Source organism: Bubalus kerabau, chromosome 21, assembly GCF_029407905.1.
Source record: "Bubalus kerabau isolate K-KA32 ecotype Philippines breed swamp buffalo chromosome 21, PCC_UOA_SB_1v2, whole genome shotgun sequence".
NCBI classification, from domain to species: Eukaryota; Metazoa; Chordata; class Mammalia; order Artiodactyla; family Bovidae; genus Bubalus; species Bubalus kerabau.
This window is the reverse complement of record NC_073644.1, coordinates 37746418-37762026: the sequence shown is the minus strand read 5'-3', so window position 1 is coordinate 37762026 and position 15609 is coordinate 37746418. Positions and strand designations below refer to the sequence as shown.

Below are 15609 nucleotides of genomic sequence, written 5' to 3'. Positions count from 1 at the left end.
AGGCTATGGTTTTTCCTGTGGTCATGTATGGATGTGAGAGTTGGACTATGAAGAAAGCTGAGCGCCGAAGAATTGATGCTTTTGAACTGCGGTGTTGGAGAAGACTCTTGAGAGTCCCTTGGACTGCAAGGAGATCCAACCAGTCCATTCTGAAGGAGATCAGCCCTGGGATTTCTTTGGAAGGAATGATGCTAAAGCTGAAACTCCAATACTTTGGCCACCTCATGCGAAGTGTTGACTCACTGGAAAAGACTGATGCTGGGAGGGATTGGGGGCAGGAGGAGAAGGGGACGACAGAGGATGAGATGGCTGGATGGCATCACCGACTCGATAGACGGATGTGAGTTTGAGTGAACTCCGGCAGTTGGTGACGGACAGGGAGGCCTGGTGTGCTGCGATTCATGGGGTTGCAAAGAGTCGGACACGACTGAGCAACTGAACCGAACTGAACTGAAGCTGCTGTGGGTTAGGCTTTGCTGTGGGTGTGGGTGGGCTTGGTGCCTCATTAGGGGTTTGGCTCTATTTTACTGTTTGTGTTTCTTCTGGGGCCAAGCTGAAGGGGCAGCATACTTAAGGCTAACAGGAAAATGTATCCTAAGTATAGTCTTATAAATCGAAAACCTATCTTAAATAAACAGAGAATAGCTGAAAATCAATCTACTCCTTGAGGTTACTTACATTTCCTTTCCCACAAGAAACATTTGATCTTTCAGCCACCATAACTCATAGAATTTGACAAAATCATTCCTTATAATTTCCTTTTAACACATTATACAGCACCTAAAAGTAAAATATTGAGAAATGTTTATAAAGTACAAAGATGTAATTATTTACATCTCATCTATTAATCAATATATTAATCTATACTCCATAATTTTACCCTGTCCCTAACATTAGTTTTCAGAGCTCCATTTACACTTAAGTATAGTATTTCTAATCTGAAGTAAACTATGGCACGTGCATCCAATGAAGTAAGCTTTTCTATTTCAATTTTACATTTTAGAAAAACTTTGTAACAAAAAAAATCATCATACATACAGTGGTTAAGCTAGTAAAGCAAAATCCTACTCTGAGGAAAAATAGTGCATGTAAATAATTACATTCATAGAAAAATAGCGACAGATAAAAAGACATTTAAATATGCAACGTTTACGTCTACTCTCATGTAATACTTAAAAAAAAAGCAATAGATTAAAATGAAGGAAGACAAAACCATAAACCCAAAGGATAAAGAACAAAAGTGTAGATGACAAAAATTAAAAGTACAGAAGCTACAAATAAGGACAAATAACCTCCAAACTCAAAGAAACCTGATCCTAAACTGGAAATTGAGGAAAGCCAAGTGAGAAGCAACTCTACTTAAACCAGAGAATCTCTCAAGCAGCAGAAACGGGCAGTACCACAAGATGGGGAGAAAATGGGACTCACATAAAGGGAAAGATCCCCCACACAGTCATCTCAATTATTACCCAGGTGAATGGGGAAACAAAAATATGATGTTTCAGTACAACAGAACACTCAGCAATCAAAAGGAACAAAGTCCTTGGAGCCACATGAATGAACTTCACAATCATGATGTTGAATGAAAAGGGCTAGACACAAAGAGTACATAAAGTATTTTACTTTTATGAAATTCTAGAAAAGGAAAACTTATCTATAGTAACAGCAAATAGATGAGTCACTGCCTGGGGTAGGAGTAGAGGGAGAGAGAGACTTTTGGAGGTAACAGAAATAATCTCTATCGTGATTGTGATCGTAGTTCCAAGAACGTGCCAATCTGTCAAAATCCACCAAACTGTACACTTTAAAAGGCTGCCGTGTTTTATACATACATTATGCTTTAATAAATCTGCCCCCAAAATAGAACTCTAAGTAACTGATATGGATCTACAACCGAGAAACACAGTTAAACCAAATAAAGCAAGGTGCATAACAGGGTGGACTTCCCCTTGTCATAAAAAGAAAAAAGGAAGACAGTGGGAGGAAGGAAAGGTATAGAAACGTATGCTTGCCTGTGAACACAATAGGTTAGAAGGATGCCCAAGAAACTAGTAACAGTGAAGACTTCCGAGAAAGAGAACTATGGGACCAAGTGCAAGAAGTATGGGGAAAGAAAGCTTACATTTCACTATATACTCCATTTTATTATGTGAACATATAATCTTGTCCAAAAAAGTTACACTTCTTTGAATATATTTAAGTGTATTTGGCATACGGACCAATTATCTTTGAAGGCACTAAATTATAACAATATAAGCTACTTACCTTATTGAAATGAAAATTACATATAATTTTTTTCTTCAAGTTGATAGATGATGCTTCTAATGAATGATACTTCTAATAGCTTCCATGTGTTTGGCTGTTTATCTTAAAAAAAAAAAAGAATTCTATATAGCTAAAGTAAAACAATCTCTTAAAAAACATGAGAATACAAAAACAGTATCATCTATTAATTGTCTATTAACTATTAGAACAACTTGGACTAAGCTAGACTAACAATGGCTTAGTGACGATTTTTCACTTGATATACAAAAATCTTGCAGTTCAATATGGTTACATCTCATTTTCTTATACCATATAATAAATTTGATTTTTCTCTGAAAATAATCACGATCTTCTACCCCAAACCACACCTCCATGGAAGGAGTATATTATTTTCCTTCCCATCAGAGGCTCAGCTTGACCATATGTCTTACTTTGGCCTCATGGTGGACAGAGCATACTTCCCTGCCCCTACAGCTTTGCCATCTGATGACTTGGCCAATGGGATGTTAGCAGAAAAGAGAGAGAGAGATCTAAAATGCCTTTGTGCAATTGGTCTTGCTACCTCTGCCATTACCAGAAGAAGAGTTTCACAGGTAGATGCTGCCTCTTCAGCTCAGGCCCCAGAAGAAACACAAAGAGTAAACCGGAGCCAAACCCCTAATGAGGCACCAAGCCCACCCACACCCACAGCAAAGCATAATTCAAGTCACTTTAACATAAATCACCTAACCCACAGCAGCTTACAGATGTATAATCAACAACAATTGCTTACACAGTTTTAAACCACTGAGTTGTAGGGCAGTTTCTCATACAACAATAACTAATACATATTATAGTTAAATTTTCTGGGAAGCCCCAGATTTACCCAAGATTAGAGGACCAGAGCCTTGTATAACTCAATGAAACTAAGCCATGCCCGTGGGGCAACCCAAGACGGGCGGGTCATGGTGGAGAGATTTGATAGAATGTGGTCCACTGGAGAAGGGAATAGCAAACCACTTCAGTATTCTTGCCTTGAGAACCCCATGAACAGTATGAAAAGGCAAAATGATAGGATACTGAAAGAGGAACTCCCCAGGTCAGTAGGTGTCCAATATGCTACTGGAGATCAGTGGAGAAATAACTCCAGAAAGAATGAAGGGACGGAGCCAAAGCAAAAACAATACCCAGCTGTGGATGTGACTCGTGATAGAAGCAAGGTCTGATGCTGTAAAGAGCAATATTGCATAGGAACCTGGAATGTCAGGTCCATGAATCAAGGCAAATTGGAAGTGGTCAAACAAGAGATGGCAAGAGTGAATGTCGACATTCTAGGAATCAGTGAACTGAAATGGACTGGAATGGGTGAATTTAACTCAGAGGACCATTATATCTACTACTGCGGGCAGGAATCCCTCAGAAGAAATGGACTAGCCATCATGGTCAACAAAAGAGTCCAAAATGCAGTACTTGGATGCAATCTCAAAAACGACAGAATGATCTCTGTTCGTTTCCAAGGCAAACCATTCAATATCACAGTAATCCAAGTCTATGCCCCAACCAGTAACGCTGAAGAAGCTGAAGTTGAATGGTTCTATGAAGACCTACAAGACCTTTTAGAACTAACACCCAAAAAAGATGTCCTTTTCATTATAGGGGACTGGAATGCAAAAGCAGGAAGTCAAGAAACACCTGGAGTAACAGGCAAATTTGGCCTTGGAATACGGAATGAAGCAGGGCAAAGACTATAGAGTTTTGCCAAGAAAATGCACTGGTCATAACAAACACCCTCTTCCAACAACACAAGAGAAGACTCTATACATGGACATCACCAGATGGTCAACAGCGAAATCAGATTGATTATATTCTTTGCAGCCAAAGATGGAGAAGCTCTATACAGTCAGCAAAAACAAGACCAGGAGCTGACTGTGACTCAGACTATGAACTCCTTATTGCCAAATTCAGACTGAAATTGAAGAAAGTAGGGAAAACCACTAGACCATTGAGGTATGACCTAAATCAAATCCCTTATGATTATACAGTAGAAGTGAGAAATAGATTTAAGGGCCTAGATCTGATAGAGTGCCTGAGGAACTATGGAATGAGGTTTGTGACACTGTACAGGAGACAGGGATCAAGACCATCCCCATGGAAAAGAAATGCAAAAAAGCAAAGTGGCTGTCTGGGGAGGCCTTACAAATAGCTGTGGAAAGAAGAGAAGCAAAAAGCAAAGGAGAAAAGGAAAGATATAAGCATCTGAATGCAGAGTTCCAAAGAATAGCAAGAAGAGATAAGAAAGCCTTCTTCAGCAATCAATGCAAAGAAATAGAAGAAAACAACAGAATGGGAAAGACTAGAGATCTCTTCGAGAAAATCAGAGATACCAAAGGAACATTTCATGCAAAGATGAGCTCGATCAAGGACAGAAATGGCATGGATCTAACAGAAGCAGAAGATATTAAGAAGAGATGGCAAGAATACACAGAAGAACTGTACAAAAAAGATCTTCATGACCCAGATAATCACGATGGTGTGATCACTCACCTAGAGCTGGAATGTGAAGTCAAGTGGGCCTTAGAAAGCATCACTACGAACAAAGCTAGTGGAGGTGATGGAATTCCAGTTAGCTATTCCAAATCCTGAAAGATGATGCTGTGAAAGTGCTGCACTCAATATGCAAGCAAATTTGGAAAACTCAGCAGTGGCCACAGGACTGGAAAAGGTCAGTTTTCATTCCAATCCCTAAGAAAGGCAATGCCAAAGAATGCTCAAACTACCACATAACTGCACTCATCTCACACGCTACTAAAGTAATGCTCAAAATTCTCCAAGCCAGGCTTCAGCAATATGTGAACCGTGAACTTCCTGATGTTCAAGCTGGTTTTAGAAAAGGCAGAGGAACCAGAGATCAAATTGCCAACATTCGCTGGATCATGGAAAAAGCAAGAGAGTTCCAGAAAAACATTTATTTCTGGTTTACTGACTATGCCAAAGCCTTTGACTGTGTGGATCACAACAAACTGTGGAAAATTCTGAAAGAGGTGGGAATACCAGACCACCTGATCTGCCTCTTGAGAAATCTGTATGCAGGTCAGGAAGCAACAGTTAGAACTGGACATGGAACAACAGACTGGTTCCAAATAGGAAAAGGAGTACGTCAAGGCTGTATATTGTCACCCTGTTTATTTAACTTATATGCAGAGTACATCATGAGAAACGCTGGGCTGGAAGAAGCACAAGCTGGCATCAAGATTGCTGGGAGAAATATCAATAACCTCAGATATGCAGATGACACCACCCTTATGGCCGAAAGTGAAGAGGAACTCAAAAGCCTCTTGATGAAAGTGAAAGTGGAGAGTGAAAAAGTTGGCTTAAAGCTCAACATTCAGAAAACGAAGATCATGGCATCCGGTCCCATCACTGCATGGCAAATAGATGGGGAAACAGTGGAAACAGTGTCAGACTATTTTTCTGGGCTCCAAAATCACTGCAGATGGTGACTGCAGCCATGAAATTAAAAGACGTTTACTCCTTGGAAGGAAAGTTATGACCAACCTAGATAGCATATTGAAAAGCAGAGACATTACTTTGCCAACAAAGGTCCGTCTAGTCAAGGCTCTGGTTTTTCCAGTGGTCATGTATGGATGTGAGAGTTGGACTGTGAAGAAGGCTGAGCGCCGAAGAACTGATGCTTTTGAACTGTGGTGTTGGAGAAGACTCTTGAGAGTCCCTTGGACTGCAAGGAGATCCAACCAGTCCATTCTGAAGGAGATCAGCCCTGGGATTTCTTTGGAAGGAATGATGCTAAAGCTGAAACTCCAGTACTTTGGCCACCTCATGCGAAGAGTTGACTCATTGGAAAAGACTCTGATGCTGGGAGGGATTGGGGGCAAGAGGAGAAGGGGAGGACAGAGGATGAGATGGCTGGATGGCATCACTGACTCAATGGACGTGAGTCTGAGTGAACTCTGGGAGTTGGTGATGGACAGGGAAGCCTGGCGTGCTGTGATTCATGGGGTCGCAAAGAGTCGGACGCGACTGAGCGACTGATCTGATCTGATCTGAATTTGAGATGGAGTATCATATTCACCTAATTATATAATTTAGTGGATTTTAGTATGTTCAGAGTTGTATAATAATTGTCACTAAGTCCAGAATCTTTTCACCACCCCAAGCCCACTGCAGTCATTCCCTATCCCAACCCCATTCCAGTCCCTGATAGTTACAAATCCACTTTCCGTGGATATGGATTTCACTATTCTGTTTTATATAAATGAAATCATCAATAAACGTGGCCTTTTGTGGATGGCTTCTTTCACTTAACATTAATGCTTTCAGGGCTAGAGTAGAGTTGTTTAGTTGCTAAGCCGTGTCCGACTCTTTTATGACCCCATGGACTGTAGCCCATCAGGCTCCTCTGTCCATGGGATTTCCCAGACAAGAACACTGGAGTGGGTTGCCATTTCTTTTTCTATTCAGTAGGTTTGCAGCATGTATCTGTAATATCTTGTTCTTTACGGGCAGATACTATTTCACTGTATAAATATATCACATTTTATTTACCTATCCATCAGTAGATAAATTGTTTGATGAGATGTTTCTACCTTTTGGCTATCATGAGCAATGCTATGAATCATCCTGAATGAGTTATCATGTGAACATATGTTTTCAAGTTTCTTGGGTATATACCTAAGAATATAACTACTGGGCGATGTGGAAACTCTATGTTTGATACTGGTGGCTTGTCAAATTCATAACCTCTTCTGAAAATTCACCATGTCCACAGGTACCTGCTTTAAGAAACAAAGGTGGGGGCCTTAGGGAGTTCATAAATAGTTATATTCTGAACCTGCGGTCCCTATGCTCTCCAGCAGATTCCTGACCCCAAAGCAACCAATACAGTCACTATGATGCAAGGTTTCTGATCCTGCCACTACTAATATTTTGGAGCAAATAAAAATCTTTGACAGGGAGTATGGGGGTGTGGGCATGGAGGATGTTTTAACAGTTAGCATCCCTGTTAGCATCCTACATCCCTAGTAGCATACCTACTAGATACCAGTGGCACTTTGTCCTCAGTTCTTACAATCAAATATATTCATATTCTCAGACAATACTGAATATGTCCTGGAAGGTAAAAATCACCCCTGGATGAACATTTGGTTTACCTTGTAAGTAAGCCAAATGCCAGAGCTGCACCTTTTCTCAGCAACCTTCTGAGTCCTGAACTAACTTCTGATTTCTGTAAGGCCTAGTGTTGATGATTCCTGTTTTCTCCTTCCACAAGATCTGGCTCTACAAATACAGTCTTCTCTTCCTTATTTCTCTGTGTATCCTGCCAATCCATTCATTATCCCCTATTTAGGGTAATTCAAGTGTTTTTCATGTTCTAAAATGCCAATAAATACTTATAAATTAAAAAAAAAATGTTAAGGAACATAAAATTAAATGAATTACCACTAGCCAAAAACATATAAAATGTTACAACCGAAGCAACAATAAACCATTAACAGAGAATGCAACAGAAACATACAGGAATACGAGGTACTGTCTCTAATAAATTTTTCTCTGTTTCAAGTCTGAACATACTAAAATCCACTAAATTATATAATTAGGTGAATTTTACAGTCCATCTCAAATTACATCTCAGTTAAAAAAATTTTTTTTTTATTCCTGATCACACTGCTTGTGGGATCTTAGTTCCCTGACCAGGTACTATCCTTAATAAATTTTTCCAAACATTCAAAGACAAAAATCTCTTTATTACACTAGATTTATAATAGACATTCAGTAAAACAACGTTATTCTCAACATCATTAGTTAAAACTCTTAAGAAAGACATGGACAATTTAATTTTTTAAATTATCTTCCTCCACCAGTCTCTTACAAATTAGTATTCCCCAAGGTTTGGTTTCTTACCACAAAAGACACACATTAACTCATTTCATTTATACGTATACTTTCGATTACTACCTGTAGACCACTAACATACAAATGATAGCCCAACACAATTTCCATCCCTAGTGCTACTCAGATATCCAACAACATACTGGACATATACATCCTGATGTCTTAAAGGCACCTTAAATTCAGCTGTCAGTCAAGTCATTCCACTATCACCATGCTCCACAATTTATTATACTACTATCTACCCACATCAAGAAAATAAAGCCAAAAAAAAATGAATATGACAGCAACAATGACAAGAGTAACATTTCATTTCCTAATACCAAGTTCTTAGAACAGTTTCTAGAACCATAAGCAGTTATTATTAGTTATAATAATTAGCTGTAATAATTAATATACTGATGTAACATTTTTTATGAAAAGAAAGCATGAAAAAGAAAATGTTTGTCTTAATTATGCCTCATTTCACTTAACTATTTGTCAACTCTTGCCATATTACCATTATCCCTTTCAGCTTCCGTAATTACATTAATCTAAACTATTAAATTATTTACCTTAAAGCAGTAGTTCTCAAAGTGTGGGACAGGGATCCTGCAGATTCCAGAGACCCTTTCAAAGACTCACGAGATTAAAATCATATACCAGTAAAAGATCAATTAAACTGCAAACAGACCAATGAAATTAATGCAACACCGTATGAAAAGGATATAGGTATAGTTTCAGACTCCACACCACAGCTAACTGTTAAGAAATTACCACTTGCTGAGTTTTGCTGTAAAGTCAAAGAAGAGTATCACAATTAATTCAAAATGTTATTCAATCACTCCTCCCAACATATTCCTGTGCAGCTGGATGTATGCTTCAAACAGAACAACATAAAGACTGAATGCAGAAGCTGATAGGAGAATCCAGCTGTCTTTTATTAAGTCAAACAATAAGGAGATTTACAAAAATGTAAAACAGTTGCTATTCTTTCCCTAATCTTTTTTTTGAGGGGGGGGGGATAGTAGTTTTGCATTTAAAAAGTTATTTATGGAAGGGAGTTTGGGAAAGATGATACATGCGTTTGTATGGTGAGTCCCTTAGCTGTTCACCTGAAACTACCACAACAGTTAGTTAATTGGCTACACCCCGAAACAAAATACAAAGTTTAAAGTTCGGAAAAAAAGAGACTATGCCTAAGGTTCTCCTATACAACATGGGAGAATAAAATAATAAATTTCTAAAAAGTTATTTATATTAACCTGTAATTATTTATTAGCTATTTATTATATATTATATATTAAATATATTTAAATTAATATATAGTAACTGCCAATAGATATAACAGACATAAAACAAAAGCTATTTGGAGTCCTATATAATTTTAAGAATGTAAAGGGATCCTGATCAAAAAGCTTGAGACCACTATATTAAAGTAACACTTAAGAGAATTCCTTGACAGTCCAGGAGTTAGAATTCTACCTTTTCAAAGCCAGGACCAGGGTTCAATCCCTGGTCAGGCAATGAAGATCCTGTGAGCTATGAGGTGTGGCTGATAAAATAAAAATTTAAAAAGTAACATCTTAAACCCCATTTTAATTTATATACTGAGCTTTATCTCTTGTGAATTTCACATACACAGCCATAAATCTTTAAAGTAAGCTGAAGAGAGCAGATGACATAAATCTTGACTTCTTCAGGTGTATTATAATGCAACTAAGCATAAAATGTAGCTCTCTCAAAAAAGAAGACAGGGTGGTAAGGTCAACAGAATGATGTTATTTGTCAAAAGTAACCACAGTAGTTGATATAAAGAACTTAGGCAGAAAGTGAGCCAAAGAACTTTTACTGTGCCAAGAAAAAAGGATGCATAGAAAAACATTAAAGTCTGGGCTTGGGGAGGGGGGTGTAAAAGAGTCCTTAAAAAATTATGTACGGTTAAAATCTCACTGGAGTTAGTTTCTAACTACAGTCTCAACTTCTGATCACCTTCAGTTGAGGTTATTCAACTTACTCACAAAGTGTAATATAAATCAGGTAACAAATCTCATGATAAACATTTAACTATTAAAAAAAATCCGTTGTGCAATGCCAGTCTCCTTCATTATTAGAATAATTACAGTCAGCTTTGTGCTGTATGAATGACCAAGCTAAAAAGGGCCACTCAGCAAAAGGGGTTAATGACAATCATTAATTAGGGCCTTTTCCCAGTTCTTCTGGAAGCATAATGTATTGATTTAAAGGGCTAACACAAAATCTTGCTTGGAGCTGACAATTACTTTTTCACTACAAAATCATAATACTAATCAACGAATTTTCTTTATCCAAGAAATAGTAAGATGAGCAGATGTGCATACAGTAGGACAAGTTTTCTTCTAAGACGGGTACTTCCAAAGTCACACATCTGACCCAGGGGCATATACTGCATTCTGCCTAAAAAGGGGAAGTGTCTGTGTTACAGCTTTCTCACTTCCGCACATGCTCTAGGCCTGAATTTGCAGCTTCCAAATTAAGCACTTTTCATCCTACTCTCATATCTAATTCCACGGTGAGATTTTTTAGTGTAGTAGTCGCTAAGTCGTGTTCAACTCTTTGCAACGCCATGGACGTGGCCCGCCAGGCTCCTCTGTCCATGGGTTTTTTTCAAGTTTTTCAAATTAACAACAGTTCCACTGCCGCTGGTGCTGGGCGTACCAAAGACCTGATCAGAAGTCGCTGAATATAACATAATTCACGGCATTCAAAATGTTTTAAACTGAACTCGTGCTTTACCCAGCTTTAAAAAAAATGTTGAGGTGGGAAGAAAACAAAGTACACCCACATCCTACTGTTCTACTAAGTAGCATTCTTTTGTTGGTTTCTGCAAAGACTATTTACTGAAACGGCATTTGATAATACTATCTAAATACTCTGTGCTGCAATTACTTCCTGCAGAAAGAATCCCTTTTCAGCCATCCAAAGGCTACCGGAAAACAAGGTTCACAGTACTTATCAAACCTCAAGGCTTACTCCTTCCTCCTCCCCCTCCCCCTCTCCTGGAAAATACTGTGCGTGTGTTACTCACTCAGTCGTGTCCGACTCGGCGACCCCATGGGCTGCAGCCCGCCAGGCTCCTCTGTCCATGGGATTCTCCAGGCAAGAATACTGGAGTGGGTGGCCATTCCCTTCTCCAGGGGATCTTCCCAATCCGGGTATCGAACCTGGGTCTCCTGCACTACAGGCAGATTCTTTGGCATCTGAGCCACCAGAGAAGCCCTACTGTATTAAGGTGGGTTTTCAATAAAAAAAAATTGGGGATGGGGGAGGGGAAGCTTGAGGGTGTGGGAGAGGGAGTGTTCTCCAGTTTTTGGACTAGCTATCTCTCCCATTCTGCCCGAGGAAAACAAACCCCCATTGTAAAATAATCTTATGAACAGGGATCGAGGACTCAACTCCCTTCTGCTCGCATCTATCTCTACAAACTTCGCGATGGCCCTCAACAAACCCAATTTCTACTCCAGAGCAGCCTGGCCTGCGCCCAGATCCTCGGATCCAACCAGAATCCCTCTCTGACCTTGGACTCGGGCCACCGCTCCCCTCCCAGGCTAAGGATAGTGAAGCCGGGATCCCCACAGCCCAGCCCGCAGACTGCAGAGGCCTCGGGGTTCACGCCGGGTCAGCGGGTGGGCGGCGGGCAGCAGAGCGAGCCGCAGGACCGCAGCTCCGCCGGGGCTGGAGCAGCGGCTTCGGGGGAGAAGACTGGGACGAGGCCCGGCTACCTGCGGGCCGACACCGCCCCGGCCGCCGCAATGGCTGCACGCCGCCACGGGGCTCCAGAAGCCCCGGCGAGACCCTGGCCACGACCCCTCAATACCTTCGACCTCCCAGCGGGCCGCGGCAGGTGATGCGGCAGCCAGGCAGCCGAGCCGCGCAGGTTGGTTGCTTGCCTCCGGCGACCGCGTCCCGGAACCGCCCACTCCCTCCCGGGGGCGCCCGAAGCCGGGACCCTAGGAGGAGGAAAGGCGTGCGAAGCGACGCGACCCAGAGGGTGGGACGGGAAAGGGGAGAGGCGTCCGGCTCTCCGGAGGGGCTGGCCACCGGGAGACGAGGACGACAGAGGCGGCGGGGCGGGCGGGACGCTCGCCTACCTTCCTCGCTCCCGGCCGAGGGTCCGACGCGAGCCAGCAGACCGCCTCACATCCGGGTATCGGGAGACACTCAGCTGCTTCTGCCGCTGCCGCCGCCGCCTCCTCTCCCGCGGTACAGAAACGCCAAACTTCCGGCGACGACGGCGACGCCTAGCCCGTCAGATGGGAGTTACCTGGGACCGTCTTGGGCGCGCTTGCGCAACGCTCTTCTGCCCGAACCCGCTCCGTTGACGTGCCCAGAGCCTGAAGATGGCCGCCACGCTCGCTGCGTGTCACGCCGTTTTTCACCCCGGCCGGGACGGCGGGGCGTCGGGGAGAGGCGAGCCCGCGTCCGGCCGCAGCGCAGGCGCGGTGGGAGGCCTAGCGTGCGCGCCTCCACGGGTGGGCGCCTTGTACCCTACTGGCGGCCGCTTCCCTTGTTTCTCCACTGTCGTCTCGGAATAAAGCCACCCACGCGCCCAGCGGTGGAAGTTTATCTTGAAGATCTGTTGCCAACGGTTCTTCTGTTGTTGCAGGTACTGCTCTCTGCGACTTCCAGTTCAGATACCTCTCATCTTCCACACGAGCCAATGTACAAAAAAGGGAGACGATCGATCCGTTCTCCCTCCTTCCCGGCATTGCACTCCAGCGTCTCCCCAAAATCCAGGGCTTCCCCGTCTCCTTGCACACTTTGCTCCTTGGGCATCAGAGCACAAGAGTCGACAAGAAATTGTAGGAAGTTCCACTAAGTTTAGTAATGGCGTGTGTTAAGACAAAGCTTTGGCTCTTAGAAGCCTCCAAAGATTGAATCTAGAATTCTAGGATTCTTGATTCTACACTGCTTTTGAACACGCCCTCTGTGCTTCTCTTTGCTTATTTGTAGGACTGTGAGGATGGGTAAATGAGTCCTCTTGCCTTTGAGAATCTGAAGAGGTGATCGTAAGTGGATTCTCCCCCATGGTTCTTACTGCCCTCCTTTTTTGAAGCCAAGTCCACCCCAATATACCCTCTTAAGTTGCTGAAGCCTGGTGTTTTTTTTTTTTTTCATCATCTTCCATAAAACTTTATAGAGCTGCCTGTCAGTTTAGTCTGGAGAGGTGCTATGGTTTAAAAACCAAAATGAGAGGTCTTGGTGGGTGAAGCCATTGGCTACGACACCATATCTTCTGATAATTGGCAAAAACCTGTCTGCCGCCCCTCACCCCCACATCCCAAAACCTTGTCACGTTCATTTGTCCCTTGATCAGCACAAGTTTAAACACACCCAATTTATACGGGGATTTTTTTTTTCAGTAGTAAATACTAAACAGTCATCATCAGTTGATTGTTGGGAGGTTGTAGGACCCAGGATATGGATGGGCAGCTGTAAATTAGGCATGGCTTTTCCACTAAGCAGAGGGTCTGTGCCCTTAATGCCAGGGAGTAGACTGCCAACCTGATTAAAGCTGGTTATCTACTACTGATAAAATATCTGACTTTCTAATACATTTTCCTTCACCTTTAGATTGTCAAGACAATTGGTGGAATTTTTTTTGTGTGTAAACCACTTTATCTGTAATAACTCAAATTCTGACATACACACCTACACAAACCATATTTACAAGTTTCCATTCCCCCAAAATAGGCCTTTGTTTTTTAAAAAAGATATTTATTTGGCCATGCTGGGTCTTAGTTGCAGAATGTGGGATCTTTTCGCTGCTGCATGGGAGGTCTAGTTCCCTGACCCTTGCTTTGGGAGCATGGAGTCTTAAGGACTGGACCACCAGGAAAGTTCCAGAGCCTCTGCTTCTGAGTTCTCTATTCACTGTATCTGTATTGGCCACAATCAGGAACATGGGAATCCTTACAAAGGTTACACCTTATAAAACCATATGTATTTATTTTTGATACATAAGGAATTCATTGTTATAGTTTAGTTGCTAAGTCCTGTCCACCTCTTTTGCAACACCATGGACTGTAGCCTGCTGGTCTAATTTTACCCCTATCAAATTGTCCATAAAAAGATTGGTGACAATTAGTGTTGGTGAAGATTTGCATAAGTGAAATTGGTGGGGGTTAGCATGCTGCTCGTGTTCAGTTGCTAAGTCATGTCTGACTCTTTTGCAGCCAAAAGATTGTAGTCTGCCAGGCTCCTCTGTTCATGGGGTTTCCCAGGCAAGAATACTGGAGTGGGTTGCCATTCCGTTCTCCAGGGGATCTTCCTGACCCAGAGATGGAACCAGAGCCTCTGGCATTGGCGGATGAATTCTTTACCACTGAGCCACCAGGGAAGCCCTTATCATTAAGACATCTGCCTCTAAAAATTAATGGAACAGCTGGATTGCCCCGCTGGTTGCATTCTCATTTCCTTATTCTTTTCTTTCTCATGGCCAATCTAAATACTTGTAAATACAAAACCTCAGCTAACTCCAAGAAGACAGAGGAGTCTCATTTTCAGACGGACCCTCCAGCTAGCAGCAAATAAAGGCTTTTTCTTTGTCGCTCCATTCTTGCTGACTTTATTTCAGGACTCTTGACGGTTTTATACTATGAGAGTAAAAATTATTAAAAATTTTCAAGCTAGAAAATAAAAACAAAAATGATGGCCATTTGGTCCACATTGGATCACCAGGGGATTATTTGGAGCTGTTGGGAAGACGGGGATAGATGTTGAGAAGGTAGCACACATAAAGTCCATTACAGTCTTGCTACTCAAATTGAGATCCATGGACTAGGGGCATCTTCATCAACTGAAGGTTTGTTGCTGCTGCTGCTAAGTCACTTCAGTCATGTCCGACTCTGCGTGACCCCATGGACGGCAGCCCACCAGGCTCCTCCATCCATGGGATTTTCCAGGCAAGAGTACTGGAATGGGGTGCCATTGCCTTAGAAGTGCAGAATTTCAGACCCCATGCTGACAGAATCAGAATTTCATTCTAACATTTCCTCCAGATGACATTGATGTTTGATGAGCAATGCCTCACAATATTCAGGAATTCTGATGACCAGGGATGAAGTCCAAGCTGGAGGTACAAATTAAAGCCCTAGTTTTGGAGATCACCTGGACTAAAGTATCCAGCTGGATAAAGTATTAAGGAGAAAGTATCCATTAGAGAAGCGTAACACGATCTCTAGATCTCTGGGCACCTTTTGAGGTTTGTGACCATAATTTAAAGTAAAAATAATCAGTTAAATTCTGTGATTTTCTATAGGCACATAAAGTAATGTTGAGGTTCCTGCTGTTGGAACAGAATTAGCATAATCCTCTGAACTTCTCCCAGAACTAACTTTCATTAACGAGTAAATCTGGTGCTGCATAAAACACGGAGCCCTGCCCTGCCTGTTAAGGGGATATAATCTCAAATCTCCATTACTGAAAGTCTAAACCTGC

At 42.0% G+C, this 15609-nt stretch overlaps 2 protein-coding genes across 6 annotated transcripts in view; one reads left to right on the top strand and one right to left on the bottom strand.

The window, feature by feature from the left end:
* Nucleotides 1–12399, bottom strand: part of ESCO1 (establishment of sister chromatid cohesion N-acetyltransferase 1) — a 40177-nt gene extending 27778 nt beyond the window's left edge. For 2 of the 5 annotated variants that reach the window (XR_008706504.1, XM_055559078.1), the window contains exons 1-3: nt 12261–12399; nt 2266–2367; nt 679–780 (exon numbers count right to left, since the gene is read on the bottom strand). The gene's annotated coding sequence lies outside the window, so the exon portion shown is untranslated. Of the gene's footprint in view, nt 1–678; nt 781–2265; nt 2368–7412; nt 7634–8705; nt 8813–11986; nt 12186–12260 lie in introns of those variants that run through there. The other 3 variants (XM_055559079.1, XM_055559081.1, XM_055559080.1) reach the window with 3 other exon arrangements.
* Nucleotides 7021–15545, top strand: LOC129636028 (serine/arginine repetitive matrix protein 1-like). The gene is made up of 4 exons (XM_055559303.1): nt 7021–7030; nt 11550–12775; nt 13123–13178; nt 14346–15545. Exons 1-3 carry the CDS (start codon nt 7021–7023, stop codon nt 13138–13140), a joined length of 1254 nt encoding a protein of 417 aa, XP_055415278.1. The 3' UTR covers nt 13141–13178; nt 14346–15545.
* Nucleotides 15546–15609: the final 64 nt, after the last annotated feature.